General features: G+C 38.8%; 1 protein-coding gene across 1 annotated transcript in view; it reads left to right on the forward strand.

Annotated features, from left to right (window-relative positions):
* cacna1ia (calcium voltage-gated channel subunit alpha1 Ia) overlaps positions 1-27,832 on the forward strand; it is a 493,137-nt gene that overhangs the window by 184,441 nt on the left and 280,864 nt on the right. Inside the window, exon 2 of the mRNA XM_055153099.1 lies at positions 11,896-12,007. Within this exon, the coding sequence (XP_055009074.1) occupies positions 11,896-12,007 (112 nt within the window). The remainder of the gene's footprint in view (positions 1-11,895; positions 12,008-27,832) is intronic.

A 27,832-nucleotide genomic window follows, 5' to 3' on the forward strand; every position in this document is an offset into this window, starting at 1 on the left:
CATTAATAAGCCATGAGAGAATGATTTACTAATAATGCAATGCAATGATAATTCAGGCAGCTGTTATCTGTTGTCTTTTTGAGAGCTTTTCTAAAGTAAAGACTAATTATGCTTTATTAAGCATTTACTAAGATTTAATCATTATTAATAAAATCTTTGTTCATTATTAATTAAGTCTTTGTTCATGCTTTATTAAGGCTGAGTAAGGTGTAGTTATTATAAAGTGTTACCAAAGTTTTATCATGATTTGGATAAATTATCTTCCAGTGGAACAAGATTTATGAAAATGCATCTTGCTACATTTAAAATAAGAAAAACAACAACTTTTTGCATCTAAAATAAGAAACAAAATCAAATGATGCTTGAATTAAGAAAAAAAAAAAAGGTAGATAATATTACTTACTTTACTTGAGTTGAATCTATTCAAATAAAGTAAAATGTTCTTAATTTAAGTCATTTTAACTTAACTAGATATTGTTTTTTTTTTCAGTGTATCTCAAAAATATCTAGAACAACAAGAATTCTGACAGTGAGTGGGGTTGCCTTTCCACAGATCTGACCTGTGACTTGGTCTGGTTTGGTCCAGGCAAAGCAGTAACATCTCCATGGAGAAAATAATCTGACACACCCTCCACCAGAAAAGTTGAACACTTTAAGCATAATTTCAAAATGGAAAATCATCAACAAACGATCGATGATTTGTCTGTCTGTTGGCCTGGAGACGGGACCAAACAGGATCGTCCAATCAGATTTGTTTATTTCACTGATGCGTGTGAAACAAAAGAGCTCATTGGTCACCTGCCATTTACAAATAAAAGTCCATTTCTCTCATTGATTCTGCTGAAATCGCCAACATTTTTAGTGATATTTGTCCCCTCCTCATCCACAGTCTTTTTTGTTTTGATCGATCGTTCCTTTGCTTAAATGCTTGCTTTTACAGTCGCAACAGCTTATAAACATCGGGAACTACATATCCCATGATTCATTTCACTGCAGACAACATGAAGTTTTATGTTGTTTACTTGAATTCTTGGGATTATGACAGAAATAATTCACACCAAAATCTTGTGAAGCGCGATCAGGCGACAGCTGCACTTACCTTCATGGGGCGCGGAGTTCTGCATCGGTCATGTGAGTCCTGGTTCAGTTCTGGTTTAGTCCTGTTTTAGTCCTGCTTTTGTCCTAGGTCAGTCCTGGTTTAGTCCTGGTTCAGTCCGTGGCTTGTGCGGCGCAAAACTCCAGCATCTTGATCAATGTTTCTTCTGTTCAGTGTGATGACGTCGAGTCGCGTCTGTAAATTCGTGTTCGTACTGAAGAAACCATTTCATTTCATCTCGAGATTGTAATTCTTGAAGTCGTAACTCTTCAATCCGTATTCTGATAAATGCTTCAGTTAGAATTATTTTAATTTGTGTCTGATTCATCACGGGTACAGCCGAGTGTTGGAATGTTAACGGGTCTGGGCGGATGCGGGTTTGACTTTGATAAAATTCCGAGTTAAAGGTCGTATGGAGGATTTTTTTTTTTAGTTTCAAATTGTCAGTGAAAGTTTAAAACACCGTTACAGAGACGCAGCAGCTTTGTAACTATGACCAAAAAAAAAAAAAAAAAAAAAGAAAATCTATCAACTGTGGACGTGTTGAGGCCAGATAAACATCAGCCAATAGAAAACGAGGCTCCCTCATTTTCTATTGGCTGTTATGGTTGTCAATCAAACTCCCTACGTTTCTAGTGTAACTGACTCGTCGGCGTGTGGGGATTATGTGGTTTATGCGGCGGTTCTTAGAGGCTTTTTAAAACTTTTACTTTAAGAGGAGAAGAGGACAAGGAGCGAAGCCAAAGTGAGGTGAATCTTGGAGATTCCTTCCAGCGACGGCGCGAACGAAGCAGACAAAGGGTCTAAAAACTGACGCGTCGGTCGATAAATTATTTCTAGACATGAAACTTCAACAGTGATTCTGAACAAACATGATTTCTAGAGTAAAGAAGCGGGAGGAGGAGATGTTTCTACTGATGAAGCTGTGGAGGAGGAAGGTGGTGTCACACATGTACAATATTTGAAAAAAGATGGTCGCTGTATTTCTCTTCACTTAAAAAAATCCTCTGTACAACCTTTAACGGACTCTGATTTGGACTTCCCGGGATCCTGATGGTGGTCTCAAACAGGTTCACGTCCACGTTCTAATTGAACTGTTTGAAACTAATTGTGTGTATAGTGAGTGTGCTGGTGTTGTGTACTTTTGTGTGATTGTTGCTGTACTTTTCCTCGTCCTATAGATGATTTTACATCAACCTGCCGAGGGACTGAAGATGGAAATGAGCCACGTTGGTTATAATCTTTACATATTTACATTTTTAATGTTCATTAATATGTACTGTCCCTTTACAAATAAATAAAATAAGAAACTAGAAAAGCACTCAGAGAGCGCAGACCTCCGCCAAGGACTACCCCCATTTTTTATAGAAATTGCGATAAAATCAGTCTGGATCAGATCCGGATCAGCCTTTGGAATATGAAAGAGGATCCCATTGTCCATCCCTGAGTCAAATTTCATGGGGTTTGGTCAATAATTAACCCAGATATTGAGAAACAAAATTTTTGGCCCCATTTACCACAATGTTAACCAAAATTTCAAAGTGATCCAGAATCCAGGATTTCTTCCGGATCACCCCCAAAATGAACTCAGTTCTTCCTTTTCACATTTCCAACAAATCCTGAACATTTCATCAAAATCGGTCCATAACTTTTTGAGTTATGTTGCTAACAGACAAACAAACAAACAGACAAACGCCGGCAAAAACATAACCTCCTTGGCGGAGGTAATAAGAAGGATATCATTACATAGGGGATGTAACGATATCCAAATTTCTCGGGACTACGATGGCATCGCAAGGTGGACCAGAGCATTTTCAGTTTGAGAGAAGAGCTCCGCCTAAATATTTTGTGTGTGAAACGTGCGTGAATGAAACAAAACACAACTCCAGGTCTGTTTGCGATGAGAAAACCGATCAGAAAACGGCGTGACATGGATCCTTTACGCGCTTCTATGAGCATAATGATTTAATAGTGTCATTCCTTTATAGCTTCCGGCAAAAAAACGTAAATAAATAAAGAGTTTACCACAGTTTTCCAACACCCAACAGACAGACAAATATATGCACACACAATAATTCAGCCCGAGCTCGTCAAAATGCAGCTATAGGGACACCATACGATAAAACCTATAGTAGAATTGCCCACATAATTAAAGGTTAAAGCTGCGGTCCTGTCAGCAGATTCTCCATAACTCCTGTGTGCGTCTCGGTACGGCTCCCACACTACCGCAGTACCGCACCAGCGCAGTACGACACCAGCGCGGTACCAGGGGGGTTGTGTACACTGGAGCCGGGAGCCGATTTCATGCATTTTCAAACCTGTGCACTAAATAAAGGCAGCAGAGACAGTGGATGTTTGAACTCTGGCTGAACCCTGTATTCTGCTCCACGTTCAACAGAGAACTGAATAAATTAGAAGATGCAGGACTAGTGGGAAGGAGGGGTGCGGTAGTAGTTGAAGTAGCAGGAGTAGTAGTAAGTAGTTGGTGTATTAGTAGTAGTAGCAGCAATAGTAGTTACGTAAAAGTGGTGGTTAGAATGAGTAGTTATAGGAGCACCAAATTGTAGTAATAGTAGTAGTAGCAATAGTAGTAGTTATTGTACTAACGTAAAAGTAGTAGTGCTTGGAGTAGTAATGGAGCACAAATCGTAGTAGTTGTAGTAGTAGTAGTAGTAGTAGTAGGGGTTGGAGTAGTAGTAGTAGTAACGTAAAAGTGGTAGTTTAGAATGAGTAGTAATAGGAACACCAAATTGCAGTAATAGTAGTAGTAGTAGCAGTAGTAGTAGTAGTAGTAGTTGTTGTTGTAGTCGGAGTAGCAGTGATTGTAGAGTAGAAGTAGTAGTAGTAAGAGTAGTAATAGTAACATAAAAGTTGTTAGGGACAGTAAAGCAAAAAGTTATAGTAGTAGTAGTAGCAGTAGCAGTAGTAGTAGTAGTAGTAGTAGTAGTAGTAGTAGTAGTAGTAGTGGTAGCAGTAGCAGTACTAGTAGTAGTTTGCTAGATTTGCAGTATTTAGTCAAAGTGATTGTAGAATGGAAGTAGTAATAGTGACTTGAGTAGTAATAGCACTAACATAAAAGTAGTAGTGGTTGGAGTAGTAATGGAGGAGCACAAATCGTAGTAGTTGTAGTAGTAGTAGTAGTAGTAGTAGATGTCGTTTGCCGTTTTTGTTGTACTTGGAGTAGCAGTGATTGTAGAGTTGAAGTATCAGTAGTAGTAGTAGTAGTAGGGGTTGGAGTAGTAATAGTAGTAATGTAAAAGTTGTATTTAGAAGGAGTAGTAATAGGAGTAGTGGTAGTAGTAGTAGTAACGTAAAAGTGGTAGTTAGAATGAGTAGTAATAGGAACACCAAATTGCAGTAATAGTAGTAGTAGTAGCATTAGTAGCAGTAGTAGTAGTAGTAGTTGTTGTAGTCGGAATAGCAGTGATTGTAGAGTAGAAGTAGTAGTAGTAAGAGTAGTAATAGTAACATAAAAGTTGTTAGGGACAGTAAAGCAAAAAGTTATAGTAGTAGTAGTAGCAGTAGCAGTAGCAGTAGCAGTAGTAGTAGTAGTAGTAGTAGTAGTAGTAGTAGTAGTAGTTGTAGTAGTAGTAGTGGTAGCAGTAGCAGTACTAGTAGTAGTTTGCTAGATTTGCAGTATTTAGTCAAAGTGATTGTAGAATGGAAGTAGTAATAGTGACTTGAGTAGTAATAGCACTAACATAAAAGTAGTAGTGGTTGGAGTAGTAATGGAGGAGCACAAATCGTAGTAGTTGTAGTAGTAGTAGTAGTAGTAGTAGATGTCGTTTGCCGTTTTTGTTGTACTTGGAGTAGCAGTGATTGTAGAGTTGAAGTATCAGTAGTAGTAGTAGTAGTAGTAGGGGTTGGAGTAGTAATAGTAGTAATGTAAAAGTTGTATTTAGAAGGAGTAGTAATAGGAGTAGTGGTAGTAGTAGTAGTAACATGAAAGTGGTACTTAGAATGAGTAGTAATAGGAACACCAAATTGCAGTAATAGTAGTAGTAGTAGCAGTAGTAGTAGTAGTAGTAAGTAGTAGTTGTTGTTGTAGTCGGAGTAGCAGTGATTGTAGAGTAGAAGTAGTAGTAGTAAGAGTAGTAATAGTAACATAAAAGTTGTTAGGGACAGTAAAGCAAAAAGTTATAGTAGTAGTAGTAGTAGTAGTAGTAGTAGTAGTAGTAGTAGTAGTAGTAGTAGTAGTTGTAGTAGTAGTAGTGGTAGCAGTAGCAGTAGCAGTACTAGTAGTAGTTTGCTAGATTTGCAGTATTTAGTCAAAGTGATTGTAGAATGGAAGTAGTAATAGTGATTTGAGTAGTAATAGTACTACCATAAAAGTAGTAGTGGTTGGAGTAGTAATAGGAGCACAAATAGTAGTAGCAGGAGTAGTTGTAGTCGGACTACCAGTGGTTGCACAGTAGAAGTAGTCGTAGTAGTAGCAGTAGTGGTTAGTAATAGTAATGTAAAAGTTGTTAGGAATAGTAATAGAAGCACAGATTGTAGTAGTAGTAGTAGTAGTAGTAGTAGTAGTAGTAGTAGAAGTATCATAGATTAGCAGTGGTAGTTGTAGTCAAAGTAGCAGTGATCTAGAATAGAAGCAGTAATAGGGCTTGGAGTAGTAATTGTACCTACGTGAAAGTAGTAGTGCTTAGCGTAGTAATAGGAGCACAAATTGTAGTAGTAATAGTAATAGTAGTGGTAGTAGTAGTAGTTGGAGTTGGAGTAGCAGTGATTGTACAGTAGAAGTATCAACAGTAGTAGTAGCGGTGGTTGGAATAGTAATGTAAAAAGGTGTATTTAGAAGGAATAGTAGTAATAGGAGTAGTAGTAGTAATAGTACTAATAGAATAGAATAGAAGTAGTAATAGTGATTGGAGTAGTAATTGTACTAACATGAAAATAGTAGTGCTTGGCGTAGTAATAGGAGCAAAAATTGTAATAGTAGTAGTAGTAGTAGTAGTAGTAGTACTTGTAATCAAAGTAACAGTGATGTAGAATAGAAGTAGTAATAGTGGTTGGAGTAGTAATAGGAGCCCAAATCATTGTAGTAGTAGTAGTAGTTGTAGTAGTAAGTTGGAGTTGGAGTAGCAGTTATTGTAGAGTAGAAGTAGTAGTGGTAAGAGTAGTAATAGTAACGTAAAAGTTGTTAACGGCAGTAATAGAAGCTCAAAACTGTAGTAGTAGTAGTAATGGTAGTGGTAGTTTGTTAGATTTGCAGTATTTAGTCAAAGTGATTGTAGAATAGAAGTAGTAATAGTGGTTGGAGTAGTAACAGGAGCACAAATAGTAGTAGTAGTAGTAGTAGTAGTAGTACTTCTACTGTACCAAGATCACCTACTGCAAGTATTTTGGAACAGTTCGTTAGTCCGCACCAAATGAAACTGTGTAAACTTCTTTTACACCAGGCCAAACGAACCAAACTCGCAAAACGTTCTGTTATATTTTGGACATTTTAAATCACAATAATAATCTAAAACAACTTCATAAAAGAAACCAGTTCACAGACGTCCAGGTTGGAAAATGATGCAATGATGTCCCGAATACAGAAGAATAAAGATCACTCCAACATGCCTGAATGGTTTTAAATACAACTCTGCGTGGTTAAATCAGAGAAAAACATGGTTAAAATCTGTGAAAAGTCGATTTTGCAAAACATCTTAATCATCCGGTCCTTCTGCAGGTTTTACTTTGTTCCAAGTCATGCGCTTGATTCATTCTCAGGTATGAAATTCAGAAACGATTCATCCTTTTGGGCAAAATAAAATATATCTGGCAACTGCTTTGAGACACGTCACATTAAAACCACATCATTTTAAGTGCAGCTCCGAGTGGCAAAATATGTCTCCAATAGTGGCAAATCCGAGTGCCCCAGAGGGTGTACCGGGAATGGAAGAGCAGATGCACAGAACCGCGAGGAGGGATAGAAAGAATAAGAAGTGCTGTACAAAAGGGAGGGAGTTAGCTATAAACAAACATCGCGGGAAACAAAGGGAGAGGAGCTGTAAGCCGCCGCCGAGGGGGAGGGTTTCAAACTGTTGACATTTTTAAGAGTTCTGGGAGCAGTTCAGGTAAACACCGGCTATTGTTTTACGATACAGTGGCCGGAAACGTCAGTCTTTCCCTGGGAGGCAGCGGCTCCGTCGGTGGATTGATGTGAAGGTGTGTGCAGTGGACGCTAGTGCGGCTGGAGTTGGTGCAGTAAGAAAGACTGCAATTTAAAAGGAGTCAGTGTAAAATGAATTAGTGCAATAGGAGTCAGGGCAATGGGAATCAGTACTAATCAGTGTTGGGAAGGTGACTTTTAAAATGTATTCCCCTACAGATTACAGATTACATACCTCAAAATGTAGTTTGTAACGGAATCCGTTAAGTTACTGAAGGTGAGTAACGTAATCTGAATACTTTGGATTACTTGATTTGCTGTAGAGAAGCAAAGACTAGGAAATCTTCACATAAGAAGTTTTGTCCTGGTTTAGACCTGGTTTAGACCTGGTTTAGACCTGGTTTTAGTCCTAGTTTACACCTGGTTTTAGACCTGGTTTAGACCTGGTTTAGACCTGGTTTAGACCTGGTTTTAGACCTGGTTTTAGACCTAGTTTACGCCTCGTTTCGACCTGGTTTCGACCTGGTTTTAGTCCTAGTTTAGACCTGGTTTAGACCTGGTTTTAGACCTGGTTTTAGACCTGGTTTAGACCTGGTTTTAGACCTGGTTTAGACCTGGTTTTAGACCTGGTTTTAGACCTAGTTTAGGCCTCGTTTAGACCTGGTTTAGACCTGGTTTTAGACCTGGTTTTAGACCTGGTTTAGACCTGGTTTTAGTCCTAGTTTAGACCTGGATTTAGACCTGGTTTTAGACCTGGTTTAGACCTGGTTTTAGACCTGGTTTAGACCCGGTTTAGACCTGGTATAGACCTGGTTTTAGACCTGGTTTAGACCCGGTTTAGACCTGGTATAGTGTCCGGCAATGAGTGGGGGGGGGGGGGGGGGGTGATATAGCCCAAAATGTAAAAACAGGAAAATACCTCCGTGTTATCCATTCATTTCAACAAAGTAACTGTAATCCAATTACCACTGATTGAAACAGTAACTGCATCCAAATACAGTTACTCATAATTTGTACTCTGATTACGTAACTCCGGTACATGTAATCTGTTACTCCCCAACACTGGTACTAATGCAATCGATGCAATATGAGTTGGTGCAATACGAATCTGTACAGTAGGAATCAATCTACTGTATTTTTCAGACTATAAGTCGCACCAGTCAAACACTGCGTAATGAAGAAGAAAAAAAACATATATAAGTCGCACTTCTTAGGGAAAATTTATTTTATTAAATCAGACACCAGGAACCAACATTTCATCTTCAAAGTCAAGTTCTAGTAATAACAATAGAACAGAGAACAACAGACTGTTAACGTCACATATGAACAGTTCTTCAGATAAACTATAACATAAACAACAGAACAGAACAAGTTTAACAAACTCTCCATCTCACTCCAAATCACTAAATCCATTCAATTCTTCATCCTCTGTGTCACTTCTGAGCCACTCGGCGACCTCCGGAGGTAAACAGAGCACCACTTCCTCTTCTGTGTAGCTGTCGTCAGACTCAGCATCAGTTCCAGTTAGAATTATTCCAGCCTTTCTGAATCCCGACAGGATGGTTTTCGGTGTCACTGAAGTCCAGACTTTGTCGATCCATCCAGTGACTTCCAGGAAAGTCACATGGCGCATCCTCTTGGTGTCCTCGCTCACTCCAAACTTTCTTTCTGCTGCTCAGTTACCATTTTCACCTGCAGATTTCTCTACTTGCAGTTTGTAATCTGCAAAATATGCAATAATATTTTTGGGGGCATTTGTGTTCAGTCTTCTCATTTGTCTTATTAAGTTTGTTTAAATTTTTTATTTTCGGTGGTACAGAAGTAATGGTGTGATCGACTGACATGATACAGACTTGTTTTCTGCAGGAGACATGCGCAGTAGAGCAAAGTGACAGTGGTACAGGAGGAACAGGAGCAGCAGATACTGACACACAAGACTAGAGCCTCTCACGGCTTCAGTGTAAAAAATTTCAATATATAAGTCGCAGGAAACACCAAAACCATGAAAAAAAGCGCCACTTATAGTCTGAAAAATAAAAATGGTGCAATAATAACCTTTGCAAGTGGAATCTGTGTAAATAAATAGAATCAATTATATAATGAATCAGTGCAATATGAATTTGTGCAATTGGAATCAGACCAGTAACTGTAACATCAACCTGCCAGAGTTTCTGCATAACTTTCATCTAGAGTGAGTTGTTATTACTTTCCCTGGAATGTTCCACACTAATCTCAAAAATATCTTAAAAAAACATAAAATTCATACTGTGAGGAGGGACACATTTCCACAAATCTGACCTTAAATCGACCTGGTGTGGAGAAATAACATCTCCACTAGGAAAAAATTTGTATAGCACATCTTTGACATCTGCAAATTCTCCTTCGTTTTTACCTATTTACTTTGCCAACACTTGCAGTACAAATGAGTCACGTTAGCCTATATTTGTGTTCGCATCGTGACAGAGTTGACTGGATAACGCGAGCGAGGTGATACAGCGGAGCCATCATACAGGGAGTCTGCGTATTTATCGCATTTTTCATTTTGGGCCCGGGCTCGTGACAACTGAAGGAAATGCATTATTCATTACGGTAGACAAAACCCTCGTGGCTATACGCGTTTGCATCGGGAAGAAATGAACAGTGACTGCATTTTAAGGATCCCATATTCGTCCCAAAGGAAGTCATGTCATTTTAAGGATTGTATATTGTGTACTGTTAGCGTTTTTTATAGATGTGTAATATTTCTACCCGAGACTGCATTCTCCGCTTACTTCCCGCCGACTTTATTGTGTTTTTTGAGTTGACACCGATATATTAATGGGTTTAAAGGGCCCGTATTACGATATATTCTGTTATAATTTTGTTTCCTCATCATGAACAGACCTGGAGTTTTGTTTTGTTTCATTCTCATTTTGTTTAACACACAAACCCTGAAGATTTAGGCTTAGGAGTTCTTCTGTCAAACTGAAAATACTCTGTTCCAACTTGTGATGTCAATGGCAATACGGGAAGTTCTCCACTGTGTTTATAAACCATGTGTTGAACTTAATCCTAATGCTGTCGAAGTTTTACAGAAGCCCTGAGAAGCAAGAGAAAAAAAATAAAAGAGGCAGATCATTTGGGCTCAATTTTCTAAGTGTTTTTTTTTTTTTTTTCACCATCTAAAAAAAAAAACAAAAAAAAAACAACATGAAAATAGAGCCCAAATGACCTGCCTCTTTTTTTTTCTTTTTTTTTTTCTCTTGCCTCTCAGGGCTTCCGTAAAGTTTCATATCCAGTGGTGTAAATTTTGTAGTCAGAAACCCAAATTTGTTGTATTTCAGTCCCTCTTGTCTTCTTATATAAATTCTCTAAATTATTGCACAAATCCCAAAGCCTTGAAGACAGAAGCACTTTGTACAGAATATGAAATATGACAACGAACTATATTTGTACATGTATATCAGTATATTTTTATTGTAATGGATATATGTGTTATTAATGAAGATGTTGCGCATATTGAGCCCTGTGAACATATGAACCCTTAAGCCTCCAGTGATGTTTTTGTTTATATCATGGTATATTGCATTTTATATTTGAAAAAAAAAAAAAAAAAGTGTGTTAAACTCTGTACACTAGAATCATTTGGATAATTTCTACTTTTTTATTTTTTATTTAATGTATTATTATTATTATTATTATTATTATTATTATTATTATTATTATTATTATTATAATAATAATAATAATAATAATAATAATAATAATTTATAATTTTTATTTTATTTTTTTTTGACAGATTTTTTTTTTGTAGTTTTTTTTCTGTCATTTTGCAGCCCTACAAAACAAAACAAAACAAAACATAGAACTACAACCCCATGGATCATGACCAAAATGGTTTAGACAATTACATAATTCCACGAAATGAAACAACGTATGAACAGCAAGTTTGCATTTACAATTTCACTTATGACTTACTGTTTATATAAGACACAAAATATAAATTAGAATAAACAAAATGTAATGCATTAATTCATTCATTCCAGAGCTCTATATCATTCAAAACATAAAGGCTTCTACAACAGTGTTATACTTTAAAAATCATCAGTCAGTTTGTTCCACTAACTCCTCTAAAAGAAATATATGTATATTTTATTATTATTAGTTCTTATCTCCCTTTTTTTTTTTTTTTTTTTTTTAAGATGCCAGTTTTGTTTTCGTTTATGGTCCCACAAACTAAAAATAATGATAAAGAAGGCTCAAAATGTATTTCTTTTTGTTTTTGTTGTTTATCGTGTCAAAATAAAATGTTAGAATGTTAGAGTGTTAATGTGTTTAGTTAATAGTCGTGGTTTACTTGTGAAGACAATATATCAAGTCTTTTAGGTATTTCTGTAAGATTAGATTTTTATGTTGTTCTAAACTTATTTGTATTTTATTTATTTATTGATCAGTAATGCAGTGTTGACATGTTTGCAATATATAATGTACAGTAAGTAAATTAACATGCAAAGATCTTTACCTGTGGATCCATCACTTCTCAAACCAGCTCCATAAATACACTCTGTCTCATCTTCACCACAGCAGCAGAACCATCAGCCGCCTCAACCTCTTCATCTCTCACCAGTTTTTACTTACTGAGGTCTGAGCGTTAAAGTTTCTGTAGATAGTTTTTGTTTGTGTCCCTCCTGGCTGTTACTGTCCTTAACCCAGCCTTCTGTACGTGGTTCGAGAGGATCAGCATCATGGTGATCCTGCTCAACTGTGTGACCCTGGGCATGTACCAGCCCTGCGAAAACATCGACTGCACCTCCGACCGCTGCCAGATACTGCAGGTACGTGAAAACTACACGCTCCGTGCACTCTCACATCGCTGTATAGTCCACGCTGTAGCTGAACGGACTGTTGAGATGGATGCTTTGTTTTGTTTGCCGTCCTGAGGGGTAAAGTTTGTGCTGTCTTTGGTGTTATGTTCAGAGACTTTTGGACGGTGGATAGTGTTTTGCAGAAAGAGGAGATGACTTGTTGACTACTGAGATTCACTTTCATTCTGGGATCGAAACGTGTCAGCATGTACTTTTAGCCATAATTTATGACTTTTATTTCATATTAGATTCATTCACATGTCTTTTTAAAATCATTTATTTATTATTATTTGATTATTTATTTCAGTCACAGGTATATTTTGACATTAATTCACAGACAGTCATATTTAACATACACAGACCGAAAAAGGTGCAGGCTGAAGCTTAAGCTTATTCTGCCTTTACCCTTTATTCCTTTATCAGAGCTTCATCTTGACACCAGTTCATCTTCATAAATACAGCAAGAGGAAACGAACTAATCAGAAACAGTACAACAAAGTACTACAGCACAAACTAAGTATCATATTTCATGTATCTGTCCAGAGTTAAACATTTAAACTTCTTTATAAAGTGAAAGAGACTGGTGCACAATTTTAGGTTTTCTGTACAGTTGTTCCAGAGCTCCACCCCTTTAACAGATTTACAAAATTTCATAATGTTTGTTCTGATTTAGTTGCAAATCTGAAGAAAATTTCTGTTGAGGAGGACTAGTCAAGTATCTTAAGTATTCAGTTGGTTAAAAGCTAAACTATGTGTAATTATAAGCAATGGAATCATTTGGCATTTTCTCCTTATTGTTTATTTATGTATTTATTTTGGGCAAGTAAGAAATGTATATTCTTTTACAATGGAACACATAACATTAGTAAAAACACAGCAGAAATAATAACAACAAAAAATAAATACAAATTTAAAAATTGGCCCAAAAAGGAGTGGGAAGAAGAAAAGTTATTTAATGCAATAATACATAAGGATACGAACAATGGTAACAGACCAGCAATGGTAAGGAAACAACAAGCATAAACCAGCACTAGAAAAGAAAATATTGTTGTAAAATTAAGACCCATTCTCTATATACTGTGACCAGACCATATAACAACTTGAATTTATGAGTTTTTGGCATTGCTTGAGACGTGTATCCAGACTGTTTCAAACTTTTACATCACATATAGACTAGGGATGGGCATGATTAGTCGATTAATCGATAATTGATCATTAAGAATTTCATCGATTACGTTCATTTTAATCGACAAACTGAATGTAGGTTGCTGTGTGTAGCGTGGGGTGACCAAACATCCGTGTCCGGGAACAAACAGGTCTGTACATGTGTCTCTCTGCACTCAGAAGGAACGAGACACAAACAGTTGGTCGAAGTGCAAATGTGTATTTAACGATGACTTGTACAAGAAATTCCACACTTTCCGTTGCGTTTGGGACAAGTTTGAGGCCATGTGCACAGTGTACAAAGCAGCACATTTGTTTCGGTGTCCAATGGGAAAAAGTTTTACCAGGTGAGAGTCGCGCAATGTCGATGATGAGTCCCCACCTCCCTCCCCCCGTACGGTGTCCTGGTTTTGACAAACGCAAATATGGTCACACTAACCTGTATTCACCTGAGTCGTGCCGCATCAGCGCACAAGAGCTGTTTTTTTTCTTCGCTTAATTTATTAGTCATGCGGTTTTAAGTTTCGTTTCTGTGAGACTTGTGCAAAGCTGCATTAAACACATTATAATCTCAAACGGGCTGATGTGGCTTTACAGTGGTTACGGTTTATATGTCGTAAAGTTGAATTTATTTATGCAGATTAGTAGTGCAGATAGTAATAATAATGATAATAAATTTTAATATAAAAAACATTAATGATTAATCGATAGTTATTTCTCCCGCCGATCGATTAAGAACATTTAATTGAATGCCCATCCCTAATATAGACACACAGAAACTTTTATGGGTAGTTCGAACACTGGGAAATTTGAAATGTCCATACCCTCTAAAATGATAAGTTCTCTCTCTCATTTTGAACAAACCCACTTGGGAGTAAATTGTTGCATGCTCTAAATAAAATTATAAGTGTATAATATTTTCAAGGTCGGGAATCTTGAGGGGCTTGGATTGAATAAAAAGATTATGGGTGTGTTCTAAAAAAAACAACTTTATGGATAATTCGCAAAGCTCGTTTCTGTAATATAATCAGTGGATGAAGTGTACATTGGTAAGTGTTCCCCCACACTTAAACACAGTCTGTGAAATAAGGGAGAACCAATGAACAGCATAATGTACAAAGGTCATTTTGATCGAGGTAATATTTCACTTTGTTTACTATAGCAAAACTTTTGGAAATTTTTGGTTTTATATGTCTAATGTGGGCTTTCCATGATAATTTACTGTCTATTATAACTCCCAGGAATTTATACTCATATAGGCTGCATACGTAGATCTCTCTGCCCTGGGGCCTGCTGATTAGGGATACACTGATAAAACCTTTTTCAGTTTCAGTACTGATATTGATACTTCATCTTTTGGCATCTGTCAGTATCCATTATTTACCGATACTAGCATAGGGACTGAAAATGGCATTTTATTTCCCTTAAACTACAGTTAACTTACTACAAAATTGATCCATTTGTGTTATTTATTCTGCTGCAAGTCACGACAGAACAGCTTGTATGAATACAGTTAAACATTACAAGATGTTCTAGGACTACATTTGCCAGTAAACTGTCTTACTCCAAATATCCAAATAAAGGCCCAGCCAGGGTATGAACCGATATCATGAAACTGATACCCAATCCAACTAATTTTCTTTGAAACTTTTTGGTGGATCGCCCACCACCTGATGTCTCACTAAAGATGCTTTGCCAGTAATGTTACACAGCACAATCAAACAAGTCAGTGACAAAGAATTCATGTTTGTCAAAGTATTTGTCTTAATATCTTTAATTATGATGATAATGATTTTTATTATTATAGTGTCTCACACATTTGTGCCCAGACCACATGGGCTCACAAGATGCTGTAAACAGATTTACAGACGACTACAGACTGATAAATAAACAAATAACCACTCTGACAAAAACATACTCTAAACATACAGGATATAACATGTGTTGTCTCCTGTCCCAAGTTCTAGTCATGTAACAAACTAAAACAAAAACCTCCTCATTATAAAGAAATGAATTAAGTAAGTCTTTATTTATATAGCGCTTTTCATAGAGATATGTCACAAAGACGCTTTACAGAACATTATTCAGCATTATTCATTCACTTCATACCCAGTGATGGTAAACTACTATTGTAGCCACAGCTGCCCTGGGGCAGACTGACAGAAGCGTGGCTACCATGCCAATTGGCGCCAACAGTCCCTCCAACTACCACCATCACTCACGCACACACCATTTCTTACTAGGCAATGTGAGTGAAGTGTCTTGCCTAAGGACCCAACGGCAGTTATTCCCACCGATGCCCCCATGTGGCACCTGATTTTCCCAGTGTCTCCCATCCAATAATACAGGTCTGGCCTTGCTGAGCTTCTGAGATCTGACAGGATCAGGTTTTGACAAGCCAGTATGGCCATGTCATAATTTTGTAATCCAGCAACAGAAACACATCAGGGTTTGATGACTGTGCAGCAGTAAATAAAATATTCTTCAGATCAGAATACAGAGAAGAATAAAGAACATAATGAAACTCCTCTACCAACCTCAGGTCACACAGGGAGCAGACTCGCTCCTCCTCAGCGAGACCTTTGATCCGACCCACCTCCACTGCCAGGGGCAAAGTGCCAGTCCTCAGCTGGGCACAGAGCCACCGCTGTTTTCTGGTCAAATTTCAAATAACATAGAGCTCGGTTTGATACTCCTTAAAATGTATGTAATTTCTCAACTTTGCTTTTATACAAATGTCAAATTTCCATTGTTATTTGAAGCTGGCCAGCAGTTTCTGTTTCAGCAAATTACATATTCTTTAAAAAGTAGTAGTAGTAGTAGTAGTAGTAGTAGTAGTAGTAGTAGTAGTAGTTGAGCATTCCAGGCAAAGCAATAGGATCTCAATAGAATCGATTTAGGCAGAAGCTCTGTGAAAGAAAGATTACACAGTGCAGCTTTTCAATCTCATGCTAGAAGAGTTTCCTAATTATTGACACAAAAGTCGAGCAAAGTAGCTGCAACAAAACAACGCACATCAAGCCCAGGAACCTACAGCTTGAGATTTTGTAAAACCCCTAATCGAGTCTGTGAGAGCTTTGTCAGGTTCTGGACTTTTGAAATGCCACAGAATCACTGCAATCGCTTTGTTCAACATTTGTACAGAATCAATTAAAACAATTTTCTCTTCATTTATCAGTTCTCACAGATCCTCTCATCCAAACTGAAATAGTCAAATTGAACGCACACTCGGTGCCAAAAACCTCACTATAAAACGTTCATTTGTTCCGTGCTTTTCCAGCCCCCTGGGACGAGGTAATGAGATGGGGAGAGATTTTCTAACAATCGGCCATTTTGAAAAGTCTTGCGATATCATTATGTTCTGGCTCTAAGATGTTTTGTTGTAGCAGTAGAAAGGAGAGCTAACTACACAGACCACAATCCTTTGCTCAATTTGAGTGTAACAGAGGAGGAAAATTACTCTTTCATTTCATTTTTGTCTTGGTAAAAATGGTAATAGTAAAAGAGCTCAAGCTTTGTAAGGTTTTTTTTTTTTTTTGACGAATAAGCAGCATTTTTTTCAAACTTTTAAATTCAATCTTTCTATTTTTGTGCCTATAGTTGAGCAATTTGCATTCCAGGCCCAATGGGGGTGACACTTGCACAGTTGAAAGAGCGTTTGTCCAAAGGTTGATGGTTCGAATCCCATTTTTGACATAAACATCATTGGTTGAGAGGTCAGATCCACGTTCCTTATGTATAAGTTGGGACTACCAGGACTAAACCAGAACTAAAATGAAGACTAAACCAGGACTAAAATCAGTTCTAAACCAGTTCTAAACCAGGTCTAAACCAGGACTAAAACCAGGACTAAAACCAGGACTAAAACATAACTAAAATCAAGACTAAACCAGGACTAAAATCTGTTCTAAACCAGTTCTAAACCAGGTCTAAACCAGGTCTAAACCAGGACTAAAACCAGGACTAAAACCAGGACTAAAACAGAACTAAAATCAAGACTAAACCAGGACTAAAATCTGTTCTAAACCAGTTCTAAACCAGTTCTAAACCAGGTCTAAACCAGGTCTAAACCAGAACTAAAACCAGCACTAAACCAGAACTACCCAATCTGACCAAGTTAGATCTGTGGAGAAGCGGAGAAGCGACCCCGTGCGCAGTTGTGTAAGATAGAGTTGTTTAATGCATTGTTTCCCAAAGGTCGCAACCCTCAGGTGGGTCGCAAGAGATTTACTTTTTTTTTTTTTTGAGTTGCCTTGTCACGATCAGTATGTAGGGCTGCAATATACATTTCTAACATATCAGATTTTCTGTGCTCACAAAAATGAAGAGAAAGCACAGAAACAGACTGAATGCTGCACCTGATCTGCTGTTATTGCTGTCCTGCACCAGGGGCTGGAAAGCGCTACAAAAATGCAGACAGACCCACCTATCTCATTGTAAATGTTGAAATGTTAAGACATGTTGTGTATAATTTCTAATCTTTTTGTAATTATTTTATTGACTATTTTGTTCCAATATTGCTGGTTCACTTGAATGTTGAAAAGAAAAAGAAATGGGCTACATATAATATCCAAATAGGTGACTTTATGGGTCCTTTTACTGCTGGTTCACTTACTGTTTTTCATTGTTTAAAACTTGAGTAATACTTATTCAGATAGACACGATCACTCAGTCAACAATAAAATATCCTCATTAATGTTCAATAACGGTCAAATCCACTTTTATTTTGTGATTTACGAATAATGTCTGTTGACTTGTGGTTCGCAAAGATTTGTGGGGACCCATATTTGTGTTAAAATATGGGTCCCCAGAAAAAAAAACAAAGTTGTGAAACACTGATCTATGTTGTAGTTTATTACTAAATAATGGACAAAATCATTGTATTTTTATTAGTTTTAATAAAGTGGCTCCATTATTCAACTCCAGAGTCGTGATTCTTTTCAGAACAAACTTAACCCCATTATTTAAAAAAGCCACTTCTGCAAACCCAATCTCTCACACATAATAATACGGTTCAACACGTTTGGATTTTCAGTTTGGATATTTCTTTCAAAAATTGCGAATTGCCAATACATTTGCATAGACCCCTGCCCTCCATTTGAAATTATGACATTAAAATTCTAAAATGACACACAACCTCTTGAGTGTTTTGTCGCAGTCATGAACACACACTGTATTTTAACACAGAGATAAATAGAGTGTGTAGTTTCACACTCGTTGTTGCTCCTGTAGTCTCCAGCGCTCTGCACAGGGAATAGGGACTGGCTGTGTTTTAATATATTCTCTTTTTTGTGTGTGATGTGACAAGACAATTTCCACTTCCAACAGGTGTGCAATCTCAACAATGCAGCAAATATATACATGTTTTTGCTACTTTTTTCTGGCTAAAGCAAAATGGTGTTTTCTTATGTTATAACGCAACAAATTTCTATGTAAAATAACATAAGGATTAAAGGTACACTGTGTCCACCACCTGCTTGTTTCCATGGAGATGTTATGTTCCACACTATAGCAATAGTTTTTTGCTGTGATATCGTACTGGGGGTGTTGTATGACCAAGTTTACACTGAAACGAATCACCATATCACCGTATCAGTAACGATCTGCGTCCAGACACGTTGTTTCTGTGTCCGCAATCTTTCCCTATCCACACAACTTTGAGTGTATTTGTTTACATTTTACAGAAACGAAACTTAAAACCACATGGCTAATTTTGCTTAAACTAAGCGCTCAAAAAAACAGCTCGTTATTGTGCTCTGATGCGGTTCAGCTTCTGTCGGACTAAAGGACACGACTCAGTGGAATATATAAAGATTAGTCCTGGTGTAGTCCTAGTTTAGTCCTGATTTAGTCTTGACCTGCCAGTGTGTAATTACTACATGCCCGTAAAATTCCAGAACTATTCAGCAACTATTGGTGCAGACTCTGGTCTATGAGCTCTTATATTTGCTCTGATTAGGGCGGGGCAAAAATAAAAAATATTAATTGCATTAATCTTATGAGTTTGAGTGCCTGTTCGTGTTATTCGCAAAACCAATTAATGAATTAAAAAGTAGCGTATAGTGCACTTTTATTGGAAATGTAAATGAAAGAGCCAAACATTTGTTGTGCAAACAGCATTTCTTTCAGAGTCTTCAAGGTATTCTGAAGGCTCAAGAAAAAATATTGAATAAATTTTTGTACTACTCATATATTTTATCAATATTTTTATTTAGTGAGTAATAAACACGACACTAGTAATAATTTCTAGATCATAGTTATAAACTTGAACTGATATTTCTTGGGAAACAAAGGTTATTTATAACCTTTCATAACTTAATATAATGGAATGGAAATGGACCAATCACAATTTTTCTTCTAGTGGTATCTGGGTAAATCAGTGACTCCCACTGCAGCGCTGAACTGGTGGCTGGAACGAAGTTTGAGATTGACAGTTGTCTTAGCCAATCATATTTCATTGATTTATGGGCGGGATCCTATCACAAAATCTTCCAGGCCTTCGCGAATACCCTGTGATAGCATTATGTAAGCGAGACCGCAGCGGCGAAAACCTCACTGGACACTTCTGTTTGGACGCTTCAGGGGCACCTGGAAGAAGAAGAAGAAGACAAAGACCCGTGAACCGGAGCCCGCGGCCTGGTCGGAGCTAAGAGCCCGCGGAGGCTCAGACACGTTGCTTCTCACATGGTCAGAAAAAAGTGAAAAAAAAGTAAAGGAAAGACGTCAAACTTAAAGAAACGCTTGCGGTGGACTTTTTCAAAATAAAAGCCAGTGAGAAACAGACGTTTACAATGAAATAAATAAATAAATGATAAAAACTGCGTTAAAGGCGTTAAAATTATTGTCTGAGATGCGTTAACGAGCCCGGCCCTAGTTCTGATACAGCTCAAGATCATTTCTAAAGCTATGAGTCAGGTTCATTTCTGTTGTCATTTTCTTAGTATTACCTGCTCAAATGTGTATCAACTCTCATTTCCATAGTTTCAGTGTTGAGCATCTATTGTAGCATCAAATTTTACAGGCCACCCAGGTCTAGTTGTGGTTGCACAAACTTCTCACAGCTCCTATAATTCATCTCCTTGAAGCCACACGCCGTATTACATATTTACACAAGTATTGCCTCTACATTAACTTGTATAATTAGCTTGCCGCCGTGTTTGCAAAATGTCTAATACATTTTCATGACGTGTGAGCAATGGAACCAGCGCTTCATCTTAAGGGGGTAATGGGCTGGCTAAATGGCACAATAAAAGGATCTGAGCGACTGGTTGGCTGGCCGTTCGGAGGTTGTGAGTGTGATTGCCGTAGCGTTAAACATCACCACGGAGAAGACTGTTGGTTCAAATGATGTTGTTTCTGTCATTTCCTAAATTAAGCCTGGCAAATTTACCTCAATAGAAAGCAATTAAAATCCCAGAGGAGAGAGAGCGCTCCGCCAGCTGGCAAATCGCTCTGTACCATATGACCCTCACCACTGCCGAGGAGAGGGGATGAGCGCTCTAAAGGGTTACGTTTGAAAGCGCTACCTGATTTTTTGCTATTCTAAAAATGTGAAAAACAAAGCTATTTCATGCTAAAAGCTTTGCAGAGGACTAAAATTATTCCTCACTTACCTTACATGTAGGGTTGGGCGTTAATGCATTAATTTTGCATTAACTAATGAATTCATTATCGCCAACAATTATCTTTCTCCCCTTAACGCAATTTTTATTATTATTATTATTTATTTTTTTATGTAAATGTCTGTCGGTCACTGGCTTTTATTTTGAAGAGGTGCATCATGAGCACTGTTGGATAAGTTACTTTAAAAATATAATGTGTTATTGATGACTTGTTACTGTCATTTCAAGGACTGAACCAGGTCTAAACAGGGACTAAACCAGGACTAAACCAGATCCAAACCAGGACTAAACCAAGACCAATCCAAGACTAATCTTGGACTAGAACTTGGAATCTAGGACCGCCCCTGAGAGAACCCCGAGCCTGTGGAGCAGGGTGTCTGCAAGGCGTGATCGGCATCAGCTGCCATGAGCCCCCTGGAGCGTGGAGTTTTGCGCCGGTCCTTTCGCTCTCGGTCACCCGATGGTCTATACGGCGCATCTCCGGCGTTTCATCGCTGCTGATATCGCGGTGATTTTAGCGAATTTGTATGAAGAAAAACCCACCACTTCAATCCAGTTTAAAAAAGCATTGTAACACGCGTTATTGACGTTTGTACCAAGTAAAATATTACCTTTTTTTACCCTGTAATGCCACATTACTGTGTTACAGCAAAAAACAGCACATTACAGTAATTTGTTACTTTTATAATGCGTTATTCTCAACATTGATCGTGAGTGAGCCTAGTTGCTTACTGCTGCAGCGCTCACAAGAAACACTTAGAAAAGAAAAGAGAGAAAGCAGAATAAACAAACACGGAGAAGGGTAAGGAACTCTTACATGGCCATTTTCATTTTAAAGTTCTTCCAGCCAAAGTCATTTGTAACACTGCAACACTGAATTGTCTTATCGCCGGAGTTTCACAAGTCTAAAATATCACCTAAATGCAACACCCTCTGTTGATGCCGGAGAATCATTCAATGAAACAAGTGGAGCGAGGCTTCGGTCGGCCACATGAAATGTGCGCGCTCGATCACTCTTCGTCGAAACTCCCCACCCCCGGTCTCACTTTTCTTCCACGAGAAGCCTGTGCGAGCGATCAAATTCTTAATAATAATAATAATAATAATAATATTGTATGCCTTAGCAACTGGCTTTGTGCAGAAAAGTAAAAAAAAAAAAAGGTTCTAGGAATTGACAAACTGTACTAAAAGTGTTTTCTGGTTATGTGTACAGTTTTCTGTACACTGTGGTGACAAGCAGGCAGCAGACTTCCAACCAGAAAAGTTACACAGTGACCCTTTAAAAAGTCCAGACCTCTAACAGTGTCGGTGCATCCCTGTGTACCTGCTCCCCTCCCCCTCTCCACACTCCGTCTCACTAACAAGCAGATTGTGTCCCCAGGAGGAGAGGGCTCTCTTCAGGTGGTTGCTAATGGCAACAGAAGAGATTTTGCTGACGAGGTTTAGATCGTGTCAAATGTCCTCCTGTGCTTCTGCGGCCCGCTCTGAGAGGCTCATCTCCCAGAATCGGAAAGAACTACACACACACAGCTCCTACTGTACCACCCAGAGAATATTGTGTAACTGCTGCTGCTGGATAATCTACATTTTACAGTTTTAATTTAGAAAGAAATATTGTGCTTGTGTCTGTTATAAACTATAACACCCATGGATCATTATCTATGTAATAACTTGCACATTAAAAATCACAATGTTAATCTAAAATGACTTAAAAAAAAAGAAAGAAAAAAGACACAGTTCCACTGATTTCGCCATAAATCTCTTCACAATAACGAACTGTGTAGCTGTTGGCACCTCCTGTGTGTAGCTTCCTTTTCATTCGTACCAAAATGAAAAGACACGATGCTGCCAAACTTTACATGTATCACTGATTAAGAAAAAGCGTTCGTCCACTGATTTAAAGGTTGGAGGTTCGAATCCCACTCTCGGCATAAACATCATGGGTTTCTGCGTACACTGGTGTGTGTGAATGGGTGAGTGGGCGAGTGCTTTGAAGGTGGAACAGCGATACAGATATAGACATTTACCATTTACACCTTGGCTAGTATGAATGTGGTGTGTGAGTGTTGGTGTTGGTCAGAGGGGCCGGTGGAGCAGATTGGCAGCCTCATTTCCGTCAGTCTACCCCAGGGCAGCTGTGGCTACATTAGTATCTCATCACCACTGTGTTTGGAGTGAATAATGAGTACAGTGTGGTGCTTTGAGAGCCTTTGACAAGTCTGCATTACAAGTATAAGTATTAGTACTAGAGAGACATACTTTATTAATCCCGAGGAAAATTCAAGTTTACATTTCCACTGTGCGTCTCAGTGTCCTTTGTGCCTCAGTCAAAGGTCTCAGTACCGTTTAAAGGGACAGTTCGGAATTTTGGACATAGGGCCTCATATTTTCTAGTGAGTCAGAGCGTTGGACACGTGCGGAGACCTCTGCAAATACAAGGACTGGGTGGAATCATCCAGTCCTTGTATTTGCAGAGGTCACTGGGGCTAGGCTAGTGCATGTCAATGGCCATAGTTATCCTGCCACTAAAAACAGTCTTACACACTCCATAAAACACCTGAAACAAATCTTTTATTACACCAGACTGTCGATGTAAATGTCTGTGTTGATAGAATAATTTCACAAGTAAAACCAACCTTGCATTTGAAGGATTTATATGTGAGCAGCAGCAGCGAGTTGTACTTCCTGATAGAAAGATTTACAGAGGCGGATTGATCTATGAGAAAATAGTCCCTCAACATGTGATGATTCATGCGATGCAAGGTTAGTTTTATTTCAAACATTATTCTATTAACACAGACATTTACATCGACAGTCTGGCATAATAATACATTTTCTTCAGGTGTTTTGTGGAGTGGGTAAGACTGTGTTTACTAGCACGATAACTATGGCCATTGACATGCACTAACCTAGCACCACTGACCTCTGCAAATACAAGGACTGGATGGAATATTTTAAAAAGTGTCTCCATCATTCTGGATAACTACTAAATGAGATCCTATGTTCAAAATTTCAAACTGTCCCTTTAACAGGCGCACTGGTCAGGTCGGGTCAGCAGATTCAACCAGGCAAATGACTGGGGATTCAAACCCTGTACCTGAATGCGAGTCCCCATCACATTTGTCTCTGTCTAACTAGCACATAATATTTAAGCCCTGCCCACGCGTGTACATATTCGAGTCGTTTTTGTTGTGGATACAGTGTTCGTCCACACTAATCCAATGGAAAACAGCTCCAGAGACGGAACGATTTGGTGCTGCCAGCTCCCACTAATTCAACTGAGTACAGATCTGATCTGGCACTGTGTGGACGCCTGAAAACGCTGATACGCTGATGTAGGTCTATGCGCCGCAAAGTAATTCACCGCCAAAACGCTAAGAGGCTAGAATATATGTCCATTCATATAAACGGTCTGTGTGTACGACCTGCAGACGTATAATTTCTGAAAAGTTTAACATGGACCATCTCCAAAGTAATAGAAACACAGAACAGACTCACCATCAGCAGAACACCCCTCTGTCACAGAAAGAACACTCATATTCCACTGAGTCGTGTCCTTTAGTCGGACAGAAGCTGAAGTTTCCTTTCTGTAAAACGTAAACAAATATGCTCAGAGCTGTGTGGATAGGGAAGGCTTGCGGCCACAGAAATGACGTGTCTGGACGCAGATCGTTTCCGATACGGTGATACGCGGATTAGTTTCAGTGTAAACGTTGCCCAAACACACAGAGTATCAGTTTGAAATAGTTATAGCAGGATTCCAACTCCCACCTCGACAGCCACAACTCAAAATGCCATTTGTTATACTACTTTACAAACTACAAATTGTCCTTTCATTATCTTATCTCCTGTCTTGAGCAGTGTTACCAGTCTTTAAGCATCCCTCTCCAGCTCCAGTGTGCCAAACATCGTCTCCACAGAGCCTCCACAGCTCTCCTCTCCTCGCCTCGTGATGAAAGGCCCGAGCAGAGGCAGCCCGGGCGCGATACAAACCAGGCCCTGATCAAACCTGATGGGGTGACACAGGAGGGGGTTGCCGCGGTGACAAATAACACAAATGTATTCCGCCGCTTTCGGTTAGAGCGGCGCCGAGCAGGCAGGGACCCCAACAATCACATGTGAAGTGTAAGCCTGCATTATTTATACAAACAGCATCGGAGCAGTGCGCTGGTGACGGCTGCACTGTAAAAAAGACAATGTACGTGAGTGAAAATGAAGCGCTACTGTAATAAAATACAATTACTATTTTGTATTTAAAGGTACAGTATGTATCCTGCTCTCTCAGCGGTAAAAAAAAGGTACTACAATAACTACAGTACAAGTTTGATCGCAAAAAAGGCCTCTGCGTGCTGTCTGCATCTAATTAGAAAATGTTTTATTTTCAGAGAATCAGGAAATGTGCAGTTATCATTAGGGCCCGACCGATATGGATTTTGTTGTGGCCGATATGAAACCGCTAAAATGGGAGTTGGAGCTGCCAACAGCTGATATATTTAGTGATGTAAAAATTCACTTTAAATCTTGAATTGTTTAAAAAACTTAGGTTTGGCTTTAGTGGGATTTTAAAGTGGGTTTATTTAGGCAACATTTATTGTTATTCTGCGTCTGTACGTCATATTTACAGACAGTAGGTCAGACTAATGACATTTTTGCATCACATTCTAGCAACCTGTGATGGGAATTCCAGTTCTTTTTAGAGAACAGGCTCTTTTGGCTCGGCTCACTAAAAGCAGCTTGCTCTTTCGGCTCCCAAGCGGCTCTTCGGATTGTTTTGTTGCAAGCAGGTCTAATGCACGTCTAAAGCAGGACTGAACCAGGACTGAACCAAGTGCTAGTTGTTCATCCAAAACCATTCATTTTGGCTACGTTCAGACTGCAACCTGAAGTTAACCCAATCAGATTTTTTTCACCCCTATGCGACCTGTATCTGATCTTTTAATGACGACACAGATCAGATTTTTTCAAATGTGACTCAGGCCACTTGGATATGTGCTCCTAAAACCGATACATATCCAATCTTTTGACATGCGACTTCAGTCTGAATGGTCAGGTCGCATTCATCCCACCTACATGTCACCAACAAGCGACAAACGTCACTATTCTGCGCTGAAGTAGGCGGTAACTGGAAGAAAGGCACAACCACGGCGCTCACAAATGTACACAAACATTCTTCTCGTCATCTGAAAATTGTGCATGAATTCTGTGTCAATAAAGCAGTGAAGCACATCGCAATCCCACCACTCTTGGCTGCAACTTCCACACGTTCCCTTCTACGGACATTGCTGTCACTGCTCCACAAAACGCCACAGTCAAAAACCTCGTCCTTCTCCTTCTCAATCTCCTCCTTAAAACAAATAAGCTGTACATGTTCTGGCTCCGGTACAACAGCAACTTTAAAATCTCCAGGTGCTCAATGTTGCGTCCATGTTTAGTCGACTTCCGTAAACACTGAGCATGCTCGCTGTATGTGACATTGTTGTGTCTTCCAATGCACATGCGGGACACTTTTTCGGTGTTTAAAGTTCATACTGGAGATCACATACAAGTCACATTTAATTAGAAATAGCCTTTGTCGTCTTATGTAAATTAACTTCTTGGGTTTAGTTTTGAAGATGACTAGCAGCTAGAAGCCAAAACATGTCAACAAGGTAAATGCACCTCCTACTGTAAGAATCCAAGAACTTTAACTTCTTGGGTTCTTTTTAAAGACAATGCAGTAAAGTGTATTTACCTTGTTGACATGTTTCGGCTGCTAGCTGCAAGCCATCTTCAGAACTGTCACCGGTGTTGGTGGTGACGTGTCGTATATCAGCTGTTGTTACTTCCTGTAGGCGTGGTCAGCCTGACTCACCAGAACACAAAAAGATAAAGCAGAACAGGAAAACCTAAAATCTGCCATATCAGACCACTGTAAAAGGAACAACCACATTATGGATTGGGACGGGGCTCGGGTCATTGGATCGGAAAACAACAAGTTCAAACGCTGGATCAAGGAGGCCATTGAAATCAGGAAACGAGGCACGGACAGCATTAACCGTGATGACGGAGCGTTCCTCCTTTCACACACCTGGGACACCCTCCTCCAAAGAACACCGGGCGACGGGAGGCGTGGTCAGTCTGAGCGACCTGCCAGGTCCATCAGGCTGACCACGCCTACAGGAAGTAACAACAGCTGATATACGACACGTCACCACCAACACCGGGACAGTTCTGAAGATGGCTTGCAGCGAGCAACAAGGTAAATACACTTTACTGCATTGTCTTTAAAAAGAACCTAAGAAGTTAAAGTATATAAGAAGACAAAATGAACATCATTGGCTTAAGAATCCAAGAAGTTCATGCTGGTTGTTGTTAGAATTATTGTGACTTCACAACTCCACTGTGGTTTCAGAAAGAGAAAAGCTCTTATAACCTCATGTGAAAGCTCAGAGCCTCCAGAATTCCCTCCCTGAGCTGCAGAGGCTGCACTAGCACTGATTCGTGACTGGCTGCTGGCCCTGGGGTTTAGGTAGTGATGTTGTCACTATGTCACGTGAATTATTAATGATGAGTTTAAAAGAGCTTTTCACACTCTCAAAGCTGCGACGGCGACGGTTAGGTCAGTTTAGTTTTTTTTCCATTTGTACTTAAAAACCGGCAAGTAAGAAGCTCAACGTGTGCACCATGAGACATTAAAAAACAAGCATAAACAATAGACAACCTACAAGAGATTAAAGGTGCTACTGTATATTACACAAATTTAACTCTTGCAGCTTTAAGTTATGTTATAATGCTGCTACCTCCTCAAAAACATTGTGAGCGGCGTTTTGTTTTGTTTCTTTCACACATGTTTGAGTAATTCTTTGTTATCAGTCTCCAAAATTCTTTATTCCACCTTGAGATGTCATGAAGCTGTAGTTTCCAATTTAACAGCTACATTTTACCTTTAGATCAGTAGAGATTGGCAATTTTCTCATCTGAAATTATCCAAATGATTCTAGTGGAGGTGACACAGTGGAGCTTAAAAACA

Source organism: Boleophthalmus pectinirostris, unplaced genomic scaffold (genome assembly GCF_026225935.1).
Source record: "Boleophthalmus pectinirostris isolate CB_2022bp ecotype Guang Dong unplaced genomic scaffold, ASM2622593v1 HiC_scaffold_17, whole genome shotgun sequence".
NCBI lineage: Eukaryota > Metazoa > Chordata > Actinopteri > Gobiiformes > Gobiidae > Boleophthalmus > Boleophthalmus pectinirostris.